Below are 13,118 nucleotides of genomic sequence, written 5' to 3'. Positions count from 1 at the left end.
TGGTTGGCATTTGGCCCTTGCTTAGAATTCTGTGTTGTATCTCAAGGAAGCTTTCTTTTTTTGTTAAACATGCTGCTGAGCTGTGGCTCATCTCAACCATGTTCGGAAGATTTTTATTTTATTTTTTTGCTCTGAAGCTGTAAGGACTATGAAGTCTTTGGACATAGTCCTGACAATGACTGCTTTCATACATTTATAAAAGAAGAGCAAGTATCGGTAGTCATCCTTATCTAACATATGTGATAAATGGAGATTGACAGTACAGCACTTTGATAGTAGATTTGTACAAAAATGCTCCTTCTGCTTTTTGAGCTATAGAATGCTCTTTCATTAAGCATGAGGAAGAGTTCTAAAGATTAATTGATTCTTCACTATGTAAATTGAAACAAGGCTCAAAGGAATGGTGAAAAACTGTGCCTTCCCAGTTACGGGGTTATGTTCTGGAGATTGCGCCAAAACTGCATATAGTCAAAACCCACTGGGTTTAATGGCAGGTGGGATTGCCAAAGTCATTTTTTCCAGAACCCTGGCCTCTTTTTTTAAATTTTGCCAGGCACAAAAAGCTGAATGCGCACAAGTTAAATATGTTAAAGTGTAACTATTACTGGGATAGATAGTATCACTATTAGAGTGGCAAAGAGTGCCATAGAGTAATCAGGAACAATAGTTTTTCTATATATTTGGAGCCCAATATTTATCTTTTTGGCTAGAAAGTTGTTTACAATCACACTTTGTTGGTGGTGTCCTTAGATAACAGTTTTGGCTGCTTGTCAGACAATTGTTCAAGAGTGCCAGGCAGAGAACATTGCATGTACAATCACAAATCTGTCTTTTATGTGCTCTTCTAATACTCGGAGAAGAGTTGCTGTTTAAAACCTTAATGAAAATATTGGGAATAAAAAATCAGACTTATAAGCTCAACATGCACAAGATAGTACTGTATTTTCTAAACTGCTGGGGGAAAGGCTGTGACACAAGGAAAAACCTTGTGTTTTATTTTGCTATAGGGGTCTGCAAAATAGCCAGTCATCTTGTTGAACGCAAGTCAAAGCTGTACTGTAACAAAGTGGCATTGTAGATGGATAAAGGTTTTGATGTGATCAGTGCTTTTTAAAGAGAGAGATCTGTGTCCTTTCTCACAATTAGCTGTAGAGATTTTTCCTAGTCCGTTGCTACCTATTATTTTTACTTAGCCCTTTCTATATCAGAGGCTATCTCCATAATCTTTGAGAACTTGCCTCTCTTCCAGATGATTTGGAGATGGTCTCTGCATATGTAAATCAAGGTCCATCTCCTAGAGAAGCTGTCAAAATAGGAAGGCTCAATGCTACTTCACAGTCTACCCTTATCCTTAAAAGGAAGTTGGCAACTTCATGCAACCTACCAGAAGTGTTATTTCCTGATTTGGAGAATGATGCTGGTACCAAGGCCAGCAGTGAAAATTATTTCTGAAAAACTTGACTTCAGATCTAGACATTTTCTTAGGGAGAACGATATAACTTGTTCGGTTCTTTACATATGTGGTTCCACTTTTGCAATAACTTAAAGTTTTATGGATGACCCAAACTATGCAAAAAGTTTTTATGGACCCAGGTTTTTTGGGGAAGTAGAGCTTGGTGTACTTGAACCATTCACAGTCACCTCATTATTCATTCTTCTGCTTATCCCCCTAGGTAGTGGGATAGAGATGAATGTTGTGAAATAGTAAGACTAGAAACAACTATTTTCAGCTTTGCTTATGGTAGTTGCTCACTATTCTTTTTGTCTTAACATCTGTATCTTATAATGCTTATAGACCCAGTAAAAAGTTGATGTTTTGCCAGTGTTGCCACATTGGATCAATTTATCCATTATGAACTGTTGTGGTGCAATTGAAGCAATGTGGCAAGCACTCGATGATGATGATGAATTCCTCCAACTGATGTAATCGGCAACATTTTGGAAGTCCACAATAGCTCTTAAAGACTTAAAAAGAATAAAATAGCAAATAATGTTTCAGTCTGGAAAACTAATAGGCTTTGCCCAAAATGTCCCATTTCTAGGTCCTGGGGAAAGCTATATTCTATTTCCAGTGTAAATGGCAATAGAAATAGCAGTATCCTAAATGTTCAGAAATGGGTTACTGAAACTGGGCAAAGTGTTCCAAATCAAATTTCATCAGTCCTGTGCTTTAATACAGTGGTACCTCAGGTTAAGTACTTAATTCGTTCCGGAGGTCCGTACTTAACCTGAAACTGTTCTTAACCTGAAGCACCACTTAACCTATTAACTATATCTGGGTTAGCGGAGTCTGTAACCTGAAGTGTATGTAACCTGAGGTACCACTGTAGTTCATTAGTCCTACTGAAGTTTATATGTGGATAGCTGAATCACACTGATGGTTTGGTCACTTTGTTAATAAGTAGCATCCTCTTCTCTGTTTATCATTCCCAGCTGATTCCTAAAGCATTGACCCTGTGCTTTTGTTCTGTTGAATTAGCTCCTAAGAAGGAAATGCACATGACTAATGCAGGTAAACAAATCGCAACCAGTAGTCAGCAGTAAATGTCAGAGCCAGGTCAGGGCTGAGAGGCTGTATCTGATTCAAGGCCTAGTATGTGCTCTTACTAGGGAAGGGCAGAGTGTTTGACCAGGGCTGACATTATACACCATTCCATTTTGTGCTTGGAGAGCATCTGAGGCCTGCATTCACTCAATCCCAGGTAGTTCACTAAGCTAGGTCACTGCCCTGGCTTCTGAGATTCCTGCTTCAAATCCCAGGATCACTGTCAGTAGGTCTGATCTCTGCCTCTAGTGTAACAGTGGACACTGTAGGTTATGCATTTAGTGTTAATAAATTGGCCCCCGCAAATTAAAGTAATTGGTTGTAATTTTTATTTGGTAGGATTGCAAGCTAAGATTATTCTTGTCTGATTTTTGAAATTATTTTTTAACTGGAATGTTCCTGTAAAACAGGTGTAGGGGACTTGTGGCCCCTCAAATGTTGTTGGACTCAAAGTCACACCAATCCTCACCTAGCCACGCTGCCTAGGGCTGATGGGGATTGGAATTCAAAAAATCTGGAGGGCCATAAGTTTCTCATCCTTTTGAAGAATGAAAGTCCATTTTCCTGCTTTTTCCTGCTTGGAATGTTAACTTATGCTTTTCAGTATCTTGGAAGACATCTATATTGATCTTTGGTAAAGTGCATATTTAATTGTTGATTAGATGATGAGTAGTTAACATATCTTAATGTGTTGCCAGTCCTACTGAATTAGTCATCTCTCATGATATGCATGTTGGGTGGGGAGAATACACCTCTATAATTGCCATAATCACAAAGGTGATTTTTTTTAAAAATGCTAGCCAGTGCATCAAGAACATGGCATTTTCTTCTAAAGGAGCCCAGTATTAATCTTAAAAGTCCTAGTTGATCCTGGTTTACCAGAAGCAAACCTTGTTATGTTGAATTTTATTCTCTTCATGTGGCAAACTGCTGTATTGATGTAAGGTGTATGGAATCATTGAACTTACCTGAGTGTCTAGTGTGGGTGGGGCCAGTTGTCAGAACATGTTTGGGAAGAATGTAAATGGATAGTGCATATATTTCATTATGTGAAATCTACCTCTGGTGAACTATTGCATACATTTGCTGTAGACCTGTTCTCTACAGACATGGATGCCTTAGGAAATACTTGAAAGAACTGGAGTACTGCCAGTACCTGCTTTGTATAAAGATCAGCCATCTGGTGATTTAAAGCATGTTTCGCCAGACTGCCATGGCAACCAAGTATTAAACAGTATCTAGCTATTTGAGTTTAGAAAAACACTTCCTCGTTGAAAGAAAGTGACTCCTAAAGCCTGACTATTCTGGTGAAGTGCACACGCTAACATAACCTTACTAGGGAGATGGATCCCCTGTTTTGGAGACTCACAACATGAACTACAGTAGATTGCATGCTGAATGTTATTTTCTATTACATTATAACAGGGCACATTTCCTTATGGGCATTTGTCTTCCCTACATGCCCTTAGTTACATTAGTGTTTGGCTCAGGGTTGCTGTCTTCTTTCTTCACTAGGCTTCCTATTTGACTTAGTGCTGGTTCAGTGCTGGTTCATTGGGCAAACAGGAAATATTAGGAATTCTGATGGGCTGTCACCCATCCTGCAGGTCAACCGTCTACCTGTCTGGGCTGATGGATGTGGCATTTTGTTTTTCCAAATTTGAAGCTATAGCACAAATTCTGGCCTGAGTGTGCTGGATAACTCTCTGTTTCGGAGCCTAATTCAAGTGCTGGTTTTGACTTTTAAAGCCTTATAAGGCTTGGGACCCTATATGTAAAGGTATGTGTTTCCCTGTATGAACCCGCCCAGTTACCAAGATCATCATCTAAGTCCCTTCTCTATGAGCCACCTCTAAGAGAGGTCTGGAGAATGGCAACGAGAGAACAGACTGGTTCTCTAGTTTGGCACCAGGCAAAGTCTTGGGGCAACACCTATGATATGATATTGTATTATTAATTCTGCTTCTAATATATTAAAGATGTGATTTTATTACTGTGGGTTGTATTCAACCAAATCATTGTACTGGCTGAACCAGCACAACTATGCCCACTAGCATAAGGCCACCAGACATCCCCATTTCCTGGGGACAGTCCCTGGATTTACAAATCAGTCCCCTGACAAAATCCATCTATTTAGTAGGAAGTTGAAAAGTGTCCCCGGATTCATTAAAAAAATCTAGTAACCTTATGCTTTCACAATAGGACTTCTTTCTCCCTCCCCCCAAGCAACCCTTCACCCTTCCTAAACTCTCCTCGAGAAACACTTACACTAACCTTATTGCTCCTTATTGCTACATTTAATACAACCTTGCATTTTTCCTTGGTTCTAAATCACTTTGAGACCTTTGTTGTGGGAAGCAGTATATAAATTCAGTTAACCTAACTTTACAAAGACATGAATGTGATACTGGTATAATAACCCTTTCACATCTACAGTTGAGTTTCTTGCCATGATTGTGTGCCTACCTTGTTATTGGTTTGTCTGCTGCCAGAGTTATCTCCATTGCAAGCTGCTTTCATGCACCCCCATTTCCATGTTCAGTATATAGAGAACTGCATGCTGTAGAATGACTAGATACTTAAAACCTCACACTTCAATTTGAATATAAATATTTATTATATTTGATGAATGCATATTCTTTTTAGAAATCTCTGTCTCCATTCCAGAGAAAGCACTATGTTTTATAAAGCTGGAGAAATGAAACAATCATGAACTCAAATGGCACTACATACATTTGTAAACAAGTCTATTAATTAAAAAGCAGTGTGTAATATAATTAGAATCAGCTGAAACAGTTTGACTGAAAATGGTTTTTTATTTAATGCCAGCTAAAAGTCAACGTAGTGTCTTCAATATAAAAATCAAGCATTTTTTGTCTTTGTACGATGTTTTGTTAAGCGAACTGTGATATAGCTTATTTTACGGTAGTGCTGCCCCTAGTATGTTTCAAAAATGCCGTAATCCCAGAGCCTTTGCTACAGTGCATACAATAGTTAATATAAATATGAGTATTTATGCCTACAGAAATACTTCATTCATCCAACTAGCTTGGAGTAACAAAGTCTTCAGATAAACAGATGATATTCTCTCATGGGGCTACATTTGCTATATAGGCTAGTTAGCAAAGAGTAAACCTGATACCTCTGTGAATAATTGCGGCAAGTGTGTGTGTATGTACATACACAGCTGTAACGTACTAGAATCTCTGCCCTTTAGTGATATTTGTGAAGACATGCAGGAAAAGAAAAGAAAGCTCCCTGAGCCAAATCTTTCCCTTTGCCAAATATGTTAAGTGATAGATGAACAGATTTGTTTACCTTCATGCATTTCTATTATTTGTAGTTGTAGCACATTCATGAAGCTTCCTTAACTACAAATGCTGAAATTTGGGTCCCCTCCAAACCTGTAGCAAAATTTTGCAATCATTTTCCAGCATAAACAGTTTTCAGGGTGCTGTAGAAAGAATTGTTGCAATAACTCTTGCATTGGTTTGGAATAGCCTCAGTTTGATACACAGTATTGCTTTCTGTGCTTTGGAGGGATGGGCTGCAAAACATGGGGTTTGGACTGGAGAACAGAGAATGTTGGGTTTGGGGTGATACCTATGACTCCCAGTTTGAGTATCAATTGCTCAGTTTTGGGAGTGCTGCAAAATGTGGGGTTTGTGCTGCAAAATGCTGCAAAACAATTGCAAAACTTTGGCACCAGTTTGGAGGGGATTGGGGGATGTAGTTAAGGAAGCTGATTTTTAACTAAGTCATGGCTTAAACAAATAAGATTTGTGTTTTGTCCAGCTTCAAAGTAGTTATTCTATGTTTTCTATCTCTAAGTGTTATGTGTAACAGGTAAAACTTTTATATTCTTGTTGTGCTACCCATTAAATTCTACCTTAAGAGCTCTGCAGGTCATATAAATCACTTGCACTGCTGGCAACAGCCAGTTGAATGGTTTAGCTCCCAATGCCAAAGCCACTGGGGAAAACCCAAATGTAAGTGTGTTCTGTAGGAATGGCAAATATGCAAGTCTTACTGCAGATTGTGTAATGGGGTAATCTGTATTAAAAATCATAATAGATTAAATCATGTTTGCCAATATTTTCAGGTTTTTAAAAATAAACTCACTATGCAGAACAAGAAATGTGTATATGACTGAATTTTAAATACTTCCTTCTTAATCAAAGCAGCCAACGTTAAAGAAATGCATCAAAGACAATCCCCAGTCAACTAATTTTTTGACCAAAGAAATAATATTTGGGAAGTATTTCATATTGAAGTTAAGAAGGGCGAATTACAGAGGCCAATCCAATGAAATATACAGAGACCATAGACAGGATTATGTTGGAACTTTTGTCAAGATTGGTTGACAGGTTAGCACTGAAATAAACTTCATACAGACTTCAGATGGGATAGTCCTGTTAACTGAAGCAGTTGTTCATTAGGTTATCTTGTCTTGTCAAAGTTTGCTTTTGAAGTGACTGGAAAAACCAGTTTATCTCTTTTTCTTTCTCATGCAATATTACAGATCCATTGCTTATTTATTGTGCCCTTCTTGTCAAACCTAAATACTTCTATTTTTTTTCAACAGGCTGGTTTTTGGAATGCTGTATCCTGCATATTATTCATACAAAGCTGTGAAGACAAAAAACGTGAAGGAATACGTAAGTTTTGTTGCGCTATTTTTGTATTACTGAGTTGCATTTGTGGTGTGATACAACACAGCTTCATCAAAAGTCATACGGTCTCAAGTTCAGTAGTATGTTTGGTGATGCTGCTGCTCATTTGAATGGGGCTGGGACCAGCATCGAAACTCCCATTGTACTAGGCGCATTTTGCAACAGGGGATTTCATTTATGCAAGCAGTTTCTAAGCTCAGGGCACAGTACTGCACCTAAGATTTCAGATTAAAACTGCTACTGCTGGAAAGAAAGGAGGACCTTTTTCTGCCTCCCTACTTCCAGCCACTCTCTGAAGACTGGAGAAGGGACCCTCATAAGAATATTAGAGGGGAGGGCAGGGGGAGTATGGCTTTGTTTTTTGCAGATGAGGACTAGACCATGTGAAAAATGAACATAAAGTTTTAGCTGCAGTTCATGCATTTTCAGCTTTGCATTCTTGTTGTAAAAAAAGTGTGCCTAGACACTCGATTGTGGTGCCCATAACCTAGGTTTAAGCTCCATTTAGCTCCTAGCTTTCATATCTCAGTTTCTAACACTGACTGGGACATGACAGCTGTGAGACCGAGACTGAGCAGTTGCACCAGCAGAAGTGCTGGATTGATGGCGGCAGTCCCACCGGGGCAACTGCATGGTCCCAATCTTTTTGCCTTCATATCCCAGCCCCACTGAGGTAATCAGCAGCAACACTGGTGCTGAGTGGGTGGCTCCATCCCGTCTCATATACTGCTACTGCACAATAATTTATTGTAACACCTTGTGATCCTAATTCATACCTGAGTGCGTCAGTGTAGATGTAACACTGACTCCCTTCTTAAATTTGGCTGCAGCTGTTCCCTAATTTGATGCACATTTCCTTCTGCCAACCTTAATTGTGGTATAGGGTATACTTTTCCTGTGAAGCCAACCCACCTTAGGAAGGCTGAGAGCCATGCTGCATATTATTACATTGTGCACTGACCTAGAGGGTTGTGTGTCTCCCTCTTTCACTCTCCCATCTGCGGGAAGAGGAAGACTCTGCCTAGCCAAGGTTTGGATTTTTGAATAGGTGCGCTGTACAGTCAGTGGAAGTAAGACTCAAACTTCTATAGTGCAAACCTATCCATTACATTTCTGCTCAAAAGTAAGGACCGCTGAATTCAGGCTTACTCTTAGAGAAAAATGTGCAGAATTGCAGCCTTAGTTGAACTTAATGAAAGAGATATTTGTTCACCTACTCAAGCAGAAACTTTTTCATGTCTCCTGCTTATGAAAAAAATAAGATTAGAATCTGTTCTGTTACAAGCAGTTAAACTTGAAATGGAAGGCAGTGAGGTAACTATTTCCAATGTGTGCCTTGACTGAAATTGGAAGCCTGCAAATATGTAGTTTCTTAAGTTGTATTATGTCCAATTTTATGAGACTGTCTTTATGGAGTCAAATGAGTTGGAATCTGTGATCTTCTGCCTCTAGTGGTGTTTTCTTTTTAGATTCTGTGTTTTTTGGGGGGTGGGCTTGTTTGTATGTCTTTTTCAATGCAGCTGTCTATTCCTCTCCAGGAACAACGCCCCTTCCAGTTTGAGAAATGGGGATCTGAAGCTCTCCTTCAAAACAAGGGAGTCAGAATTGTTATCACCTTGGTTGAATCATGTTGAGAACAAGTTTTCTCCACACAGCCTTCACAAAACATTAAACTTTGACAAATTTAGTTAGAGCAGATTGTATGTCCTTGGAGGTGAGATTACACAGGAACTATTCTGGAGGTGCTCTTTCCATCCCTTGGATATTGTCTTACAAGGGAATAAACACTTTGACAGCCTTATCCGAGATAGCAGAGAGCTGACAAATCTTCTCCAATCTAGGAAGATTAAAGGTCTTTGATTCTTGTGACCCATACCAAGTGGTTTTTAAAGTTTAAAACAACATTTAGTACAAGTTGTATATTCTTGCTTGAAAAATTAATTAAAATGCTTCCCTGCTTTGCATCTGAGACTTTCCCTACAGCTTTACTGTGGTTCAAATTCTCAAAGGGCAAGCACAAACTATTTTTTTAAAAAAACAAAGATTTATCAGCTGTTAATTACTAGTAGAACTTCAATCAACACAATCTATATACAGATTAGGCAGGAATTTAGGAGACAAGGCAAGCATATGCTTTGGTCTTGTTAGGATGTCTTACTAAGTTTTCATTGTTCACTTAATAATCGTGGATATGCATGAGTGGAGTTCAACCACATATAACCCCTTTCCTGCTTCTATAGTCTTCCTTTACATGGGTAGCAAAAACACCCCAGGTTTCAGTACAGACATTATTTTCAGTTACGTCTGAACTGGGAACTACGGCACAATGCTTCCAAACAAGCCAGGAATATAAGCCAGTATCTTATTTGGAAGTACTTCACCATGGTTCCCTGTTTCAACACTGTGTAAATACTGTACATTGCCGTTATTTGAACTAGTATCTGTATATTGGGGATGGCAAAACTTTAGCCATCCAGATGTTGTTTGACTATAGCTCCAGTCACCGCTGGCCATTGGCCATGCTGATTGGAGTTTATTGAAGTTAGTTGCCATCAACATCTGGAGGTTCCCCATCTTGCTGTATATGACTGTATGAGCATGGCTAATGAGATGGGGCCAGCTAAACCTTCCGCATGTGAAACTGAATTATTGCTTTAACTTGCCAGGTGAACTTTAGTTCCTCGGGACTGAATTATCAAGCCTGTCATCCAGGATGTTGAGTTCGTAATTGCCCCAAGCAGGCACTGCTTGAAATACTGAATTATTAAACGAGTTCTCTAAGGAAGCATGTCTCTTTGCTTAAAACAGACTCTCTTCCACAAATCCCCTTTCCACCAGCAGTTTAGTTCAAATAATTATTGGTAATACGTGAACATAATAACTTCTCAAATGTAATTATCAACGCCTGGCATTTAAAGCTTTTTACCCTTAAGTTTCCCCCCTTAAGTATATATAAAATGGAATAATATAAGTACAGAGAACAGAGACTGAAATTCATGAGACTTTAAGTTTGTGAATTTAGTTGAGTTGGGTAAAGAGTTGGCATTGTCACTTTTCCTGCAAGAGTCACACCCCAACAACATCTGGAATGCCATAAGTTATCCTCTCCTGCAGCAGTACATCTAATCTATCATTGCTCTATGTTGATGATTTAAATATAAACAGTCATATTTATATATTTTCTTAAATGTATATCTCACCTTTCTTCAGTCTTGGAACCTGTGGTTCCTAGGTGGTCCTTCATCCAGGTCTCATGCCTTCAGAGCACACCCTAGCACATGCATGTCAACATTTCAGTTTTTAAATTCAGAAACCATGCGCTAATAAGCAAGCATGTTTTCCATCAGAATATAAATTCTTGACACCTGAGAAAAAAATCTTCATGTTTACATATTTCTAAAAAATCGGATTTGATTCCTTTTAGGTGATAAATCTTTGTTGATATGGTCTTCTTGTGGATAGTATGTTAGTATGCATTAATAAATGATTATTCATTGCCCCAAATGATCAGAAACATTCTTTTTAGCCCTGCAAAGAGCACTTTACCAATAAATAATTTTTCTTTTAAAATTGTGCAACCCACAAAATATGGCTCCATGGAATCACTAGGGCAGTGTTCAAAATTCTCATTGTGCTAGGCGCGTTTTGCAACAGGGGATTTCATTAATGCAAGCAGTTTCTGAGCTCTGAGCGCAGTACTGCACCTAAGAATTCAGATTAAAACTGCCACTGCTGGAAGGAAAGGACCTTTTTCTGCCTCCCTACTTCCAGCCACTCTCTGAAGACTGGAGAAGGGACCCTCATAAGAATATTAGAGGGGAGGGCAGGGGGAGTATGGCTTTGTTTTTTGCAGATGAGGACTAGACCATGTGAAAAATGAACATAAGGTTTTAGCTGCACTTCATTCATTTTCAGCTTTGTATTCTTGTTATAAAAAAGTGCACCTAGACACTCGATTGTGGTGCCCATAACCTAGGTTTAAGGTGCCATTTAGCTCCTAGCTTCCATACCTCAGTTTCTAACACTGCACTAGGATGATTAACATGCCAGTGAATTACCCTTAAGTTTTAGAGCTAAGGCATTTCCCCGTTTCCTCTGCTATTCTTCCCCATTTCCTCTACATTAAAGCATTCTGCTCAGTCTATGGAAGTTCACATGAAGGTCAATTTTTTTCAGATGAAGACAGCCCATCAGTGTAGTAACTTCAGCTGGCATGTACACTAATTTAACTCTGTTCACTCGTGCTTAAAATACCCTCTAATTCCTTTGGGAATTAAGCTTAGGATATCATCACATGACTGGTGCTCTGTTCAGTCTGAAATGCTAAGAAATCTGTCTGAACCTGAGGAATTTCAAAAAATAAAGTGAGCAAAGTTTGCTCCAAGGGAAAATACATCTATGAGTTCAATGGTGTAATTTTAAAATTGATTACGTAAGGCTGTTAGCCATCTAAATAACTTTTAGTTGATTAATAAAATGCATTTAATGCTCAACTGGGTGATTAAGTAAGTTTACACATCACAAATAAAAACATGTCCTTGCTGATTAAACCCCCCCCCCTCTAGTTAATGGCTAAAGATATTTCGTTTTTTCCCGTGTATTAAACACTGCTGTGTATAAGACACCCCCTATTTGGGGGGGACTCAAAATTAAGAAAATGGGGGGAGATTGCCTCTGTGTATAAGACTACCCCCCTTTTAACATTATTTTTTAGTAAAAAAAACCTAGTCTTATACACGGAAAAGTATGGTAATTAAATTGATCTACTATGTAAATTACAACTTGTAGTTTTACAAAAGCTTTTTTTTTAGTTTAGCTTTGAAAATTGGTTTCTTTCTTTAAATTCAGTAGTGCTGTGTCTTTCAATTTTTTGTATTTTAGTATGGTGGCACTTTGATATGGTCTGCCTTGTGGAGAACTGGGATTAGAAGAGTCAGGCTAATAAGCTAGAGAAAAATGTTTTGCTCCAAAAAATTGTACTTCATGCATTTTGAAGCAGGATAACTTTGTAGAATATTCTCACAAACTGACTTTGAGAATTGCTTTTTAAACAACTAGAGCATAACTTTTATTATAAATTGAAACCCAGTACTTATTTATATATTTCTTTGTTTTAATGGGGAAATGGCATCTGGCTATTTTTGTAGTTGTTTGTATAGCGTAGTTAGCAATAGATCCCTTCTGGTAACCCTCTAAATTACCAAGTATGACATAAATGTGTGTAGGAAATGTAAAAGAGACAGATTAAAATATCCTATGGGAATAAATCCTTGGACTTAATACTGCAGTTCATTTTTCAAGCGGCAAAAATAGTGACTACAGACGCTTTTCTTGCCCATCGCATGCTTTGAGAATCTGTGCTCTCTTTCAAAGCACATTTTAAGGAAGACTCTCCATGACATTTCATCCAGTCTGTGCTTCTGCATTCAGATTCTTTTGTCTGGTCCACTTACTGATCACTTTTGGATGACTATATATTCACTTAGGTTGAGATTTGAACAAGATACACCCATACACACACCCTTTTCATAAGCTGTGATTTAAATCAGGAAGTCTCTAATCACACTTTCCCCTTTCTTTAGAACAGGGAGACCATGCCTACCAAGTTCAGAACAAGTCAAAATCTTGAAACTGTGGTTCAAAACTGTTTTAAAGAGTCTGCCTTGTTCCAGAATCGGTAAATGGGTGAAATGGGAAACTGGTTAGAGAATGTGGTTCAATCACAGTTCATGCAAAGGGGTTGTATGCACAGGCCACAGACTTATTTGGAGAAGGGCTATAGCTTTATAGGAGAGCATGTTTTGTTTGCAGAAAGTCGTAGGTAGAGCTGGGAAAGACTTGCACCGGAAACTATGGAAAGCTACTGCCAGTCTCTATAGACTCAGTGGGTCAGTGATGGA

At 38.6% G+C, this 13,118-nt stretch overlaps 1 protein-coding gene across 1 annotated transcript in view; it reads left to right on the top strand.

Annotated features, from left to right (window-relative positions):
• Positions 1-13,118, top strand: part of REEP3 (receptor accessory protein 3) — a 31,679-nt gene that overhangs the window by 5,264 nt on the left and 13,297 nt on the right. Inside the window, exon 2 of the mRNA XM_083614530.1 lies at positions 7,131-7,203. Within this exon, the coding sequence (XP_083470656.1) occupies positions 7,131-7,203 (73 nt within the window). The remainder of the gene's footprint in view (positions 1-7,130; positions 7,204-13,118) is intronic.

Source organism: Podarcis filfolensis (genome assembly GCF_964270895.1).
Source record: "Podarcis filfolensis genome assembly, chromosome: 5".
NCBI classification, from domain to species: Eukaryota; Metazoa; Chordata; class Lepidosauria; order Squamata; family Lacertidae; genus Podarcis; species Podarcis filfolensis.
This window is presented reverse-complemented; position numbering and strand designations above follow the sequence as displayed.